This window comes from Blennius ocellaris (genome assembly GCF_963422515.1).
Source record: "Blennius ocellaris genome assembly, chromosome: 11".
Taxonomy (NCBI): domain Eukaryota; kingdom Metazoa; phylum Chordata; class Actinopteri; order Blenniiformes; family Blenniidae; genus Blennius; species Blennius ocellaris.
Genome location: NC_137660.1, coordinates 5,452,748 through 5,465,949, shown reverse-complemented (window position 1 = coordinate 5,465,949; position 13,202 = coordinate 5,452,748). Strand labels below are relative to the sequence as shown.

Below are 13,202 nucleotides of genomic sequence, written 5' to 3'. Positions count from 1 at the left end.
CAGGGTTCTCTTCAGGGTGTGAGAAGCACAAACCACACGATTCTAAACTCCATTCACAATGAGAAGTGTTTATGGAGTTTGCTAAGTGTTCATTTGAACCATTTCACTATGACATAGTGTAAACTTTCTCTTTCACTGATAGCACTTTGTGTGTGTGTGTGTGTGTGTGTGTGTGTGTGTGTGTGTGTGTGTGTGTGTGTGTGTGTGCGTGTGCGTGTGCGCGCGTGTGTGTGCTTCTATCTGTCATAATGTGGACTACATTCCCCACTTTTCCTCTTCCAACAACGTCACAACCTGTGGACCAATAGCCGAGCATCTTGCAGACACGTGACCCGCAGCGCAGCAGTTTTGAATTGTTTGAGTTTGCGTGTCTGTGTGTCGAAGTTTGAATGTGTTACAGCAAACAGCGAAGCGACAGGTTTGTATTTTCATTTATTGACCACAGCATGACTCAGAATATTCTCTGTACGAACGCAGCTTCGTGTTTGTGCAGTTAGCATTGGAGCTATGTGTCACAGTTCGACACGGACGCACGGCTAACACGCTAACGTTACCGTTAGCATGGCGGCGGGGGACGTTCAGAGACAGAAGCAGATGTTTTAATAACGTTTATCGGTGTGAAGCAGCGGGTCTGATCCGAGTCTGTTCCCCCAGAGAGAAGCACACTCGGCGGGATGGACTGTGCAGCTTCCAGCGGTGAGTAGGAAACACTGGGTGGAGGCGAAATCTGCCTGTTTGTTATCACGGAGTCTCACTGAGCTTGTGTCTCCGAACAGACGCCTTTTTCCTCTCTGATGAGAAGTTTGACTTCGACGTGTCGCTGTCACCATGCAGGTAAAATAAACCCACCGCGATCACCTGCTGAAGAACCCCTCACAAGGCTGTAAACACCCAGCTACTGCTTGACATAACGACAATGCAAGATTTCACATGTCCACAATGAGTTGTGACTTGTTCAACATTGTATTTAAGTTACAGCGGAAGAAGAACTAATAACTTTCGACGATCTCACCATCTGCAGTCTATATTATTATATTCAAGGTCAGTTCAGGCTCACATGAAGCCCAGACTGAGTGTCTGACCAGTGTGACGATAAATAGTCACGTCACTTTTATTTAAGTGCTTCACATAAAATACAAAAAAACCCAGCAAAATAGAGTAAAACAAACAATTCGATTGGCAACAATAATACCAGGCACAGACTGTCAAACATGGTTAAAAGCCAATTAATAAAAATGGGTCTGAAGATTAGTTTTAAAAGTAGATAACTAATGAATCATACTTTATTAATCCTCTGGGGGAAATTCCCTTTGTCTCATTGGTCCATCCTATTTCTGGGATGTAGGGCCACAAGGCGTCACGGGTCACCTGCCATTTGAACATCTGGCCTCTTGGTCAAGGGCCCTCAATTTCCCCGAGGGCCAAAATATGACAAGCAGGCCAAGTCAAAGGCTGGAACATCCAAGGGTTTTTCACACTGTCAGTAAAAGTTGTTTTAATTGCAGATGATTTAGCTGATCCCATTATTACTATTATTATTGTTTATATCATTATCGTTATGAGTAGTAGTAGTCGTCAAGGTAGTTGTAGTAATAATTTAAGTCTCGGATTTTCAAAGCTTGTGTTGAGGATCACATAAAAAAGCTCTCTTGAAAAAAAAAAGTCAGTGCTAAACTACCTATTTAATTATTTGCACACAGAGACAGGAATACACACAGATTTTCAGTTTGTTGATTCTTAGATACCACAATAACAGTATTGCTGTTTTAGTGCCGCATTTGTTTCTGTTCTGCCATTTCACCCATTTATCCTTTTTAATCTGGGTCTGTTTCATTTGAAGTATAAAAACTGCTGTTATTGTATTTTTTTTATAATAATACACCACAGTTAGATTGCCAAATAAACAAAAGTGAATGAATTCTCTCACCAACCAGTAAGAAAACTGACAGATGGGATGAGGGCATCCCTCTGGTGTCCAGCCTGTATCATGTCGTCATGGTCCTGAAGCAGCGGCAGAAAGTCTGGTTCTCGATTCTGCTTTATTTAAGTCAGTGACAAAAACATGCACCAGGGGTCCCTGAGCAAGACTCTTGGCCCCCAAGCTCCTCACGACCCACTTATAGAAGAGATTACTAATCTCAATGTGGTTCTCCTGACTAAATAAAGAGGCGAAGAACACTCCTCCGCTAAACCCTTGTTGTCGCAGTGTTATCCGACAGCTGCTCCTGCGTTCGGGTGCGTTTACACATCAGCACGGTGAGTTACCAATGTCATTTTCCTGGAATTGCTGGCGTAGTGCATCTGAATAGGGTTCTTGAATAGGTGTATTGGTGTGACACTCCTGATATTCATAGAGCTTTTGGCCGCCAGGAAATCTTTCAAGAATTGCCTGGACTGCAGTTTGCAACTTGGCGTGTGTGGATGAGTTGTGATGCATGTTGATGCTTTATACAGCGTGACAGCACTCACTCCCTGCAGCTGCATGCTCCTCTGTGCAACTCTGACATTTCTCTGGCTGTGGCTCAATCCGGGGTGTGTGAACTGTTCAGCAGCAGCTGGCAGAGTAACCTGGCTTGTTGTCCGGCCTGGGTGAACACCGGCGCTCCACGAGACGCACCTGAGACGGTGATTCTCATGTCCTCTGGCGCGCCGTGCGCTCACTCACAGGTTGCGACCTGGGCGTTTGCCCACATTGTTCATAGCGACATCCACAGCTGAATAAAGCAAATTCTCCAGATTTGCCACATTCCTTTATGTTTATGAGAGAAAGTGACCACGAGCAATAACGCACAATAATACTGACAGTGCATAATGACTCCTGGTGATCCGCCACCGTTTCCTGCTCTTAACTTGTAACTCGTGATAAAAGGTGTTGACGGTCCATGACGGCGTGACGCCTCGGTCCTAAATCATGAAATTCAGGTCAAAAACGGGCTCCGCGGTCAGGAATTGAAATTCGTGCCATTCCTGACTTGTCGCTATGTGTAAACGCTCCTTTAACAACTCCACAACTGCTTTTTTCATTGTATTTAAAACTTGATCAACTGTATCAGTTGTTAATGTTTTAGTCATCTCAGCATCAGCAAGTAGTTTCTTAGCTTTGGCAAGGTTCCATGAAACAAGCAATGATGCCATTGTTGCGTTCTCTTCTCCCCGATGTTTGTGACGTTTGTCACCTGCTTTCAATTTGACTTTTGCGGCTGATTTAGCAGAGGAGTCGGCATTAAAGCTGGCGGCATGCAGAAAGTTGAAATGCTGCTTCAGACGATCCATTTACTGACAGCTCTGGTGTGCGTGTTTGCCAAGCATGTGGGTGGAGCTTTAGTATGAGCCGCCAATATAAAACCAAACTGTTCAGTCCAGTCACATTTCAAGTGACGGTTTTCCTGGTGGTCTTTTCCGTGCTGTAGATCACGTTGCTCTTTGTTTATTTTCCACTTACTGACTTTCTGCTGGATGACGGCTGGTTTTGCGGGTCGTGAAATTAAAATCTTTGGACGTCCGAGCGGAGCACGTATTGACGTAATTACATCAGGTGTGCTTCGCCTCTGGCTTATTTCATGACAAAGGTGTGGGATGAGGTCCAAAAAAGGAGAGCGGCAAATTTTAGTTCACAAATTGCACTTTGTTTGACATTGAGGTGCAGCCAATGGGGAGGGGGTTCCATTGAATCCCATGTAAAGCAGCTATCTGCCCTTCTTGGGGTGGCTGATGGCGGATTTTCGCCACACAGCACATTTAGAAGACTTTTGACTCACCGTTTAGCCTCGTATGCATGTTGTAGGACTGTGAAGAAATGTTTTCAAAAGTCAGTCAAAAAGTTATTTTCAACTGTGGTGATTAGAACATTGATATGTTGAATCCAAATGAAGCACAGAGCAGCGGATTAATTGATCAATACTATGTACAATATGGGCTTACATCCGAAGATGAGCAGACCCAGAACAAGAACGTCCCACAGTGTCACATCAATTGACAACATCTTCGCTAATGACATTGAAAACCATACAGTGAGTGGACTATTGATTAATGACATCAGCAATCACCTGCCAGGGTTTTTACAGTATATGATCACAACTATAGAAAAAAAGAAGTAAACCCTGAAGTAAAACAATCACAGCCGAGTGACGACAGAGGAAATCTTTAAAACATTAAAAAATGACTTCATGGCACTAAACTGGGAAAGTGCTTACAAAGAAAAAGATATAGACAGTGCATATAATACCTTCTTGGAAATGTTCACATCATTATATGATAAAAACTGTCTAATTTAAAGGAAATAATATAGCAGAAAACAAAAACACAAGGGTGAAACCTGGATGATTACAGAATGCGTGTAAAAAGAAGAATACACTTTACTGACAATTCATCAAACAAACAATTAAGGAAGCAAAAGGTGAATATAAAAAATACAAGAATTAGTTAACAAACATAAGGGCATGTAGAAAGATTTTAGTAAGTTATTAAGTAATATGAATGGGATATTGGACACATTAAACCATCTTATCAAAAATTATTAAAGACGACAAAGTTATCCTCAATACTTTATTGATAAGGAAACAAAAACAGGATAAGATGGAAGAAATTGTTCAGTTTTAATAAGTGCTTCAGTGAGCGGCATGTTATCGGGCTTTGTGCTGAACTTGGTGATGAAACATGATATTCAGGTGTGATCAAGAAGGGAGACGTGAAAAACGTGCAGGGCTGCGGCCCTTCGGGACCCGAGTTTGACCCCCCCTGCACTGGAGGGACTGTTTGACCTCTGACACCAACTTAAAATTGTTGACAAAGTGTATAATATGGGATGTTTAAGAGGCCAAAATATATTTTTAAAAGTTGAAAACGATGAACAGAAACAAGCAGCGAGGGTTGAATTTCTAACTGGTGTGTCTGTGTTGCAGCGCCGCAGATGACGATGACGAGGTGTTTGTGGGGCCGGTCAGTCACAAGGAGCGCTGTGTTTCTGTGGGCGTGGCGTCGGAGCAGCAGGGCCGCGGCGGCGGCGCCGTGCGGGTGACCTCGTGGAGCCCGTTGACCGACGAGCAGCTGGAGGCCATGTGTCAGGAAGCACACAAGCTCGCCGACCAGCTGCAGAGCGACAAGCCACACGACCAGCCCACCGACGCCGGCGGCAACACGGAGGGCTTCGTCCAGGGCGGCGAGGCCAAGCTGGAGATGCTGGATCCCGTAGGCCGGGTTCTGAGCCCGGTGAAGCGGGAGACCTTCTGTGTGCAGGACAGTCCCATGAAGCAGCTGCCGCCCGCCATCCGGCGCCAGATACTGAGAGGCAGCAGCACCAGGGCAGCTCGCACCAGCAGCACTTCAGCCTCCAACATCTCGTCGGCCCGCCTCTCTGCGGCCAGCGCCTCAACAGCCCGCCTCTCCACCTCAACAGCCCGCCTCTCCACCACCTCATCGGCCCGCCTCTCCACCACCTCATCGGCCCGCCTCTCCACCTCAACAGCCCGCCTCTCCACCACCTCATCGGCCCGCCTCTCCGTCTCCTCAGCCTGCAAGGCCAGCCCCCGGGACGGAGTCAAGGCTCCAGCCAGGCCAGCGCTGCGAGTGAAAGCCTCGCTGGGCGGCGCCGTCACGCTGCCCAACAGGCTGGCCGCCCCGTCAGGCTCCTGTCCAGCCAGCAAGGGCAGAACGGAGAGAACCAGACTGCAGCCGCCAAGCAAAGTAACTGAATAAACCTTTTTTTCCACTTCTAATTTGACTCCACATGCAGGCTCAGTGGAGCCATCTGGTGGTGGCCTCTAGAGCATCATACATGTTTACCAAGTATGTCATGTTTATCAACGAGACGAGAGAAGGAAGTCGAAATGAGCACATGAGTAAACCACTGAACTTCTCCCTCATTAGTCGGCACCAGCAGCTTCTCAGAGGTCATTTCAGCAGATTGAACTCTGTGTTTCTGACTTCAGGTGGCGAGCGGTTTGAAGGGCAGCCCCTCTGTCCGTCGCTCCACTCGGTCTCAGTCATGTGAGGATCTTCTTTGTGATTCGGCCAGCGTGAACTCAGACCTCAGCGACTCCTCGGTCAGCTCCAGCATGTCGGGGAAACGGACCCTTGCTCCGCCCACCAAGGTGACAGTGGTTGGATTGAAGTGTATCGTCTCTCCCACGTGTCATTTAACCACAGACTCACTTTTCTAAACCAGAATTTAAGATGGTAAATTCTTGATGCAAACACTCATCGTCCACACGATGTTGATGCTTGCATTCTTTCTTTTTTACCGGCAGGTTTACACACTTTGTTAGAAAAAGTCTTGACTCAACCTAGATTGAGCTTTACGTCGATTAAACAATGTTCGTCGAGTAACAAACAATCCACTACGGTCGCTTGTTGCAGTTCCCTTCTCCAGTGTCTTCCAGACTTTAAGTCCTGGAAAACTCGATCAAGTCTCATGTTTCCCTGCTGAATTCACACTGCCGGTGACAGTTTTCCTCACTGGTTGTGTCGTCGTCCAGCAGACTGTTGGTGTGAGGAAGCAGACGGGAGGTACAGCTCCGCCCCTTCAGAACAGGAGGAACACGTCCTCATCTTCGTCCTCCGTGTCCAGTTTCAACTCCAGCATGTCTCTGTCCCCGGCTAAAGGTTGGCTCGGTCCTGCAGCTCTGCTCTCCTCCCACAGCTTTTCTTTCCTTCATTGAGCAGAAACATCAATCAAATTTAATAGAAACATCTGTTTCGTGCAGTGTGAAAATGCTCCTCCTGTCTGCTCTCAGGTAAAGTCAACAGTCAGAGTGGTTCTACTGGCCCCGCCCCCGAGAGCGTCAGCCGGGTGGGCCGCCCCGCCGCAGCGCCGCCACGGCCCCCCGCCGGTCGCCGCTCACTGTCTGCCCACTGCAGGCTGCCTGAAGCAGAGTGTGTGAAGCCGCGAAGACCCTCGCTGCTGAAGAGAGCTGATTCCACACCCGCCCAGCCCGCCCAGCCCACCCCCAACCAGAGACTGATGGAGCGGCGGGTGTCCGGCAGGCCGCAGGGCGCGCTGAAGGCCCTGGTACTGCCCACACCTGGCGCAGGACCCCGAACGGCCGCACATGCAGACGGTGAGACGGAGTCCAGGACAAATTCATACTTGATAAGCCTCTAAACTAGAACTGAGCTCATTCAGGCTCTGAAACACGAAGCAGCCCAACGACAAATTAAAATAAAACTAATTGAATAAGAGCAGCAGGCGGTACACGTTGCTCTGTCGGAGGATGATGACATGACCTCTACGATCAGTTTATTCCCAATAAGTATTGATCTTTGTACAAAGATCAGTAAATGTTTTTTTTTTATTGCTGAGGCTTTGTAAAACTGTACAAAGCATCAGCAATATAAAATACCAAAACTCCAGCTTCTGCTCCGCTTTATCTCAGATTTTCAGAAAAACATGAACTTGATTCCATCTAATAAAATCCTAAATGATGTAACATCCAAACAGTTTGACCAAAATCCCTTTTCACCGTTTCAAATAATGAATGTTGGAATTTCTAACGTGCACCTGACCTCCAGCCAACCTTGAGCTATCAATACAAGCTGACTGGACAACTCTTTAGTTTTAGGCAAAGCAACTTACAATTTATTCATTAGTCATTTAATATATAAATGACTTTGCAGAGAGCGAGAGAATCAGTGACTCTATGCGGTATTTCCGGCTTTTAGAGCTGTGAGGCTTTTAATGTCATTCACTTATTGTGTAGATCCTGATTATTCAGTGTTAAGTGGATAATTGCCGCTCTGTGGCAGTGAGCATGAAAAAGTGAAGGATCTTCGTCAGTTGCAGCTCATTCCCCGTCAGCCCACTACGATGTTGAGATATAGATATATATATATATATATGAAATGGAAAATACGTGTACATGCATACAATATATATATGTATGCATGAAAATAGATAATACAGTACATTTTAAAGTTAAATAACCTCTGACCATTTAATAAAATCATAATCTGGTCTCAAATGAAACCGTTCTTAACAAATGTTCCCACTGAGCAACATTCGTCCAAATGACGTCTTTTAGACGTCTTCGGGGAACCAGAATGAAGGTTTTTCTAGTACGTCCTTCCTGGACATCACATGGATGTCCTGCCCGAACGTCCAAACAAGACCTCTGGATGCCGTGACGCTATGAAAGAAAAAAAAAAACTACCACCACCTGGGATTGAACCCAAATCTTTCCTGACAGGTACGACTCCAATCCATGTTTGCTCAGTGGCTGGTCTCTATTAAGGCTTTACCAGGATGTCGCACTCCCAAATATGTCAGCAGCACCAATAATGGATGTTTCAATAGTACAATAAAATAAACCAACCCATCAAGCACATTGTAAAACTAGAGCAGCAGAAACGAGGCTCACATATCGGTGATGCGGTTGTGAAAGCATCAAACTGACATTCTCCTCACAGCTGTGCTGCCGGGAGGAGATTACCAAGAACCAACAGCTGGAGGTGAAGGTCTTTTTATGTTTCACTGTGTTTCGCAAAAGCTTTCATTGAAATTAGCTTTATGTTGAGATGGTAGTAAAAAATGTAACAATTATTGTGGAAAACTCACCTTTTCATCACACATACTCTACGCCTCAATAACTTTTTAAGTTTCTTCTAGGAATATTTGACTGGTTCAGGCCACCACAGATGGTCTGTATGTGGCCCCTGAACTAAAATCAGTTTGACGGCCTGAAACAACCAAGGATGTGAGGAGACGTTCAGACAGTTATGAGTGTTTTCTGACTGTGTCTTGTCTTCAGATGTGTCCAGTGTGCCGAGGCCGACGAGGCTGATGTCTCTCAGCAGCATGGACAGGTACGTAAAGACACTCCACTGCAGCGTTCAGAGTTTCAGCTTCTCGCCTCAGACTTTGCTCAACTCCTCCTCCTCCTTCTCCTTCTCCTCCTCCTCCTCCTCCTCTTCTCTTCAGTCTCCCTCAGAAGGCGCCAGGCGGTCCTCTGACACCCTCTGCTGGCCGCTGTACGTCACTGCAGATGAAGGCGCGCCGCCCCTCCGCCCTCCCCACGCCGGTGAGACGCAGAGTGTCCGCCATCCCATCTCCGCTGTCCACCAACCCCGTCCGCACCGTCAGGCCGGCAGCTGTCTCCGAACCGGACATCGGCTCAGCCGGTAAAGACTGCAGCTTCAGGTAAATTAAAACACTGCAGCAGTGTCGTTTTATTTTTAGTCATTTGGACAAAAATGCTTATTAGTCTTCGTCACGTTTTAGTAATTTCTGTTTGTTTCAGTCTTGTTTTAGTCTAATTTCAGAAAAAAATAAATGAATTTAGGTTGACAAGTGTTGGAAATTGGAATCAAGGTTGAGAGGTTGTAGCAACTTCTTTACAGATTATGAACTCTCGTCTCGACCTTACAGTTAAAGGAGGTCAATGCTGCCATGTTTCACTTAATTGCTTTGTGGCAGAAATCTATCTACATATTTAGATTTAAAGTTTTCATGATTTGATGCCCTACTTCATCATCACAACCATGTCACACAAAAGTAGTGAAAATAGCAGATCTACAAGTTGAGCACATTGTGAGGTTGTCGTTCAGCTATTTTCATTACTGTCTTGAAAACAATCTGCTAAATATTGAATGTTTGAGTCATTTATATCATTTATACTCATTGAGTTTTTTAATGGAGTCACACGATCAGTCCGGGTGCAGACACAGGACAGTTGTAAATTGAACCTCGGGTTAAGCAAAGATAAGAAAATTGTAAAAATCCCAGTCTGGTTCTGTCTTGGATAACGCTGAGAAAGTCTGCAGAAGAAACATCATCTGGTCCAATCTTTTAAACATCGTTATGAAGGAAAGTTTCTGTTATCGTCACTGTCATCATTGAGGAAGCCACTGTACTGTAGCAGCTCTCTGCTGCCATACACTGACATCTAGTGGTGACAGATGGTATGTACTGTATGTTTAAATCTGTAAACCAGAGCAGCCACATATAACAAAACATGACTCATAGCCTGTGAATTATGGTGATGTAAATATGAGTGTTTTTGAAGTGTATCACAGGTGAACAGGTTAAAACCTCTCTGAAGGTCTGCAAGTGTGAATCCCCTTGTTGCCATAACAACAAGTGGAGAGTTAGTTTTACTTTTTTGGTCCTTGCAGCCCCGCTGCCAAACCAGTTGAGGAGGAGGAGCCTGCTGACGTCCCCGACATCCAGCCTTTCCGTCTGGAGGAGGAAGAGGAGGAGTCCTCCTCCGCCCCCCCGACGTCACCCCCCCAGCAGACGGAGAGCCCGAAAGTGAAGGAGCCCAGCCAGGGGGAGCCGGAGCCCGACAGCAACTCCACCAAGGTCCAGCTGCCTGAAGAAAACCATGGCAAGACGAAGGAGGTCAGACAAATGCACCAATCACAACATTCTCCCAGTGGAGCTCTCAAACGTGTTGCTCACTAGTGTTCAGGATATTCAGCTTTCAGAGGAAATATCAGGATGAACCTGAAATGCACTCCAACCCCTGCAGGTGAACTTGATGTGACTCTGAACTTTTCAATGCACATGTTCAATGTTTCACTACTTTTTGATGAAGTTGCGGTTTCAAGGAGCTTAATGTGGGCCTGTGGCCATAAGGCATGATATAGTGTCCAATAAATGATATTGTTGTCAAAAAACATTTTGGGGCCATGCAATGTGAGTGCAAGGATGGTTCCTCCTCCGAGGACTCTGAAGACTCTAAGGCTGACATGGAGGAAGCCTGAGAGGGAGAAACAGACCAGCCAGCTGACTCATTGAAGACGAGAACAAAGGGGAGATGAATGAAGCAGATGAGCAGGAACGGACTTCAAACAATGGAAAAATAAATTTCTCCTCTTGAACAGCAGTGTCCTGCTGAAGCTCCTCCTCCTCCCATTACTGAGAGGAGGAGCTTCTGAACCTTGTCCAAAGACACGCCTGCGTTCCAATGAACCCAGTTAACAAATCAACCAGTGAGCGCAAAGCAGCATTTGTAAACAACAACGGGAGAGTTTACCGCCGATGAAATATTTACATTTTGGACAAGTTGAGAATCAGCAGACAGCTGCTCATGTTCCCTGTTCGTGGTGAACAATCCAACGCTGGTGAATCCTGCTTCACAAAGACATCGGAGGATCAGAAAGCAACGTCGCTATGAACGCCACAAGCCAGTAACTGGATGGTGTCTCCTGCTTCAAACATCATCCACTGGCAGATAGACGACCAAATAGAACATATTGGAATGAAGTTCAAGAAAGTAAAAGTTAGCAGCGCTCATGGGGATCAAACCGACAGCATGCCAGCTGAGGTCACCGCCTCCACACTACACTGGAACAACGTTCGTGACAATGAATCACTCAGGTTCAGCTTTTCCAGGAAACATCTGGCATTTTCAGTGTGGATATGCAGCGTTCTGCTTTCTAGTGTCTTTAAAACCAAGTCTTCAGTCCTCCTCTTCAGCGCCACCTTGTTTTCCACACGTCTCTGTCGTCAGAACAATGTGGAGACGTACGGAGCGGTAAGGTCGGGCCGTATGGAGGAGCGTCATTGACTTCAACATTCTTTGTTGTGGTATAACTCCTCAGTTGTTGGGTTTTGCTCCAATAAGATCATTGAGATGAAGAAATCACCACGGATGCTTCTATGCACCGACTTTTTTACATTTTCAACAAATTTCACCCAAAAGCCAAATAAGTACTTTTTACTTTATTTTTTAACACGATAATGAACTTTTATATTTACCATATTTTCTGTTCTGTCACTGTTTTTTGTTCGATTGTTGCATTCAGAAGCAATTTCTATGATCAAAACCGACCAGACCATATCATCTTTGACCACTAGATGTCAGTGTATGTCAACAGTAAGATGCAAATCACATTTGTCACAACTCCGACAGAAAAGTACCGTCATTTCCGGACTATAGGCAGATAGTTTGTTCAGATGCTGAACCTTGCAGCTGAAATAATGACGGCTGAATCCAGTTTGTTCCCAGGTTAATGAGCTTCAAGCTGCTGATACATGGGTGATGTGTTCAGGTGCATCATGTAACTACGATCTTTCGTTTCTTTTCTTTTCTTTAGTTTTTTAAAATTTGGTGGGTTTGGCTTTTATTCAGGTGTGCTCAATAGTCCGGTAATGAGGGTAGAACCCTCCAGCGGGTTCACTTGGTGGTGGTTGTTGCTCTGTGACGTCTCATGACGGGTCTTCGTCTCCTCAGGTTCTCCTGCTGGACCTTCCGGCTCCGCAGCCTCAAGAGAAACTGCTCATCGACCTAACAAACACCCCCGACCTGATCCGGACCACCAGCAAGACCGGCTCCGCTGCTCAGGTACCCGACACCAGCACAGCCTGCGCTGGGACGCAACGCCGTGTTTGTTCTTGGACGTGAACCGGCTTCTGTCGGCGAGTCGCTTCTGACGCGTCATGTTTTTGTCTCGCCAGCTGATCGACTTGAGCTCACCTCTCATCAGGTGGAGCCCTGAGGAGAAGAGTGACAACACAGGCCTGCTCGTCAACCTGTCCTTCTGACCCCCCCCCCCCCCAAAAAAAATCTACCTGTCCACCTGACCCCATTCCCCCCACCCACCAATGAAACGGTCCTTCTGACCCCCCAGCTGGACACTCACGGTCCCACTCGTCAACCGGTCTCTCCCTCTGGCGCAAGCTAATGTTTTAAAGTTAAATGATGAAAATATTCAAAGGTCACTGATGTTTTCCGTTGCACCTTTATTGTACTTTTAATTGTCACTGCTGTTATCTGTCTGAATAAATCTTATTCTAAAGCTTAACGTTGAAAATGCGTCACATTTAAGTTGCTTCACTGTCTTTCAGAGGAAAACTGTTTATTTCCTGGTGGAATACTAGAATAATTTTAGCCACCGGTAACGATGATGGAGCACAAATAGAAGACATTAAACTGTGAATATCCAATTGAACTTTTTTTTTTTCATTTGGTGTCCAGAGAAAATCATGTATTGTGAGAAGACGACCCAGTCCCACTCTGAATGGTGGAAGAGCTGCGATTTTCCACAGCTAAAAACAAAAACCTAGTCATTGCACAAAATGGCTCTGAAAAAGTTACCATGAGTTTGTTTCAGCTGCCTCTTTTCTGCAGCAGACTTCAGGTCGCAAGGCTGCCGAGTTCCTTCGACATGAAGACGAACCGTGGTGGACGTCTCTTCGTGGTGGACGTCGATGGAAGTCGCTAGATTTTAAGATGGATTGTGGCTTTAGCTTCATTTTGCTCGCTTTT

The 13,202-nt window shown here is 45.9% G+C and overlaps 1 protein-coding gene across 1 annotated transcript; it reads left to right on the top strand.

Moving 5' to 3' along the window:
• The first annotated feature begins 395 nt into the window (after positions 1-395).
• On the top strand, positions 396-12,516 carry LOC308136563 (uncharacterized protein). The gene is made up of 12 exons (XM_080504922.1): positions 396-418; positions 655-696; positions 777-834; positions 4,902-5,682; positions 5,928-6,089; positions 6,477-6,600; positions 6,732-7,055; positions 8,742-8,796; positions 8,912-9,130; positions 10,105-10,330; positions 12,168-12,278; positions 12,392-12,516. The coding sequence occupies exons 2-12, from the start codon at positions 675-677 to the stop codon at positions 12,476-12,478; spliced, it is 2,169 nt and encodes a 722-aa protein (XP_080361048.1). The 5' UTR covers positions 396-418; positions 655-674; the 3' UTR covers positions 12,479-12,516.
• Positions 12,517-13,202: the final 686 nt, after the last annotated feature.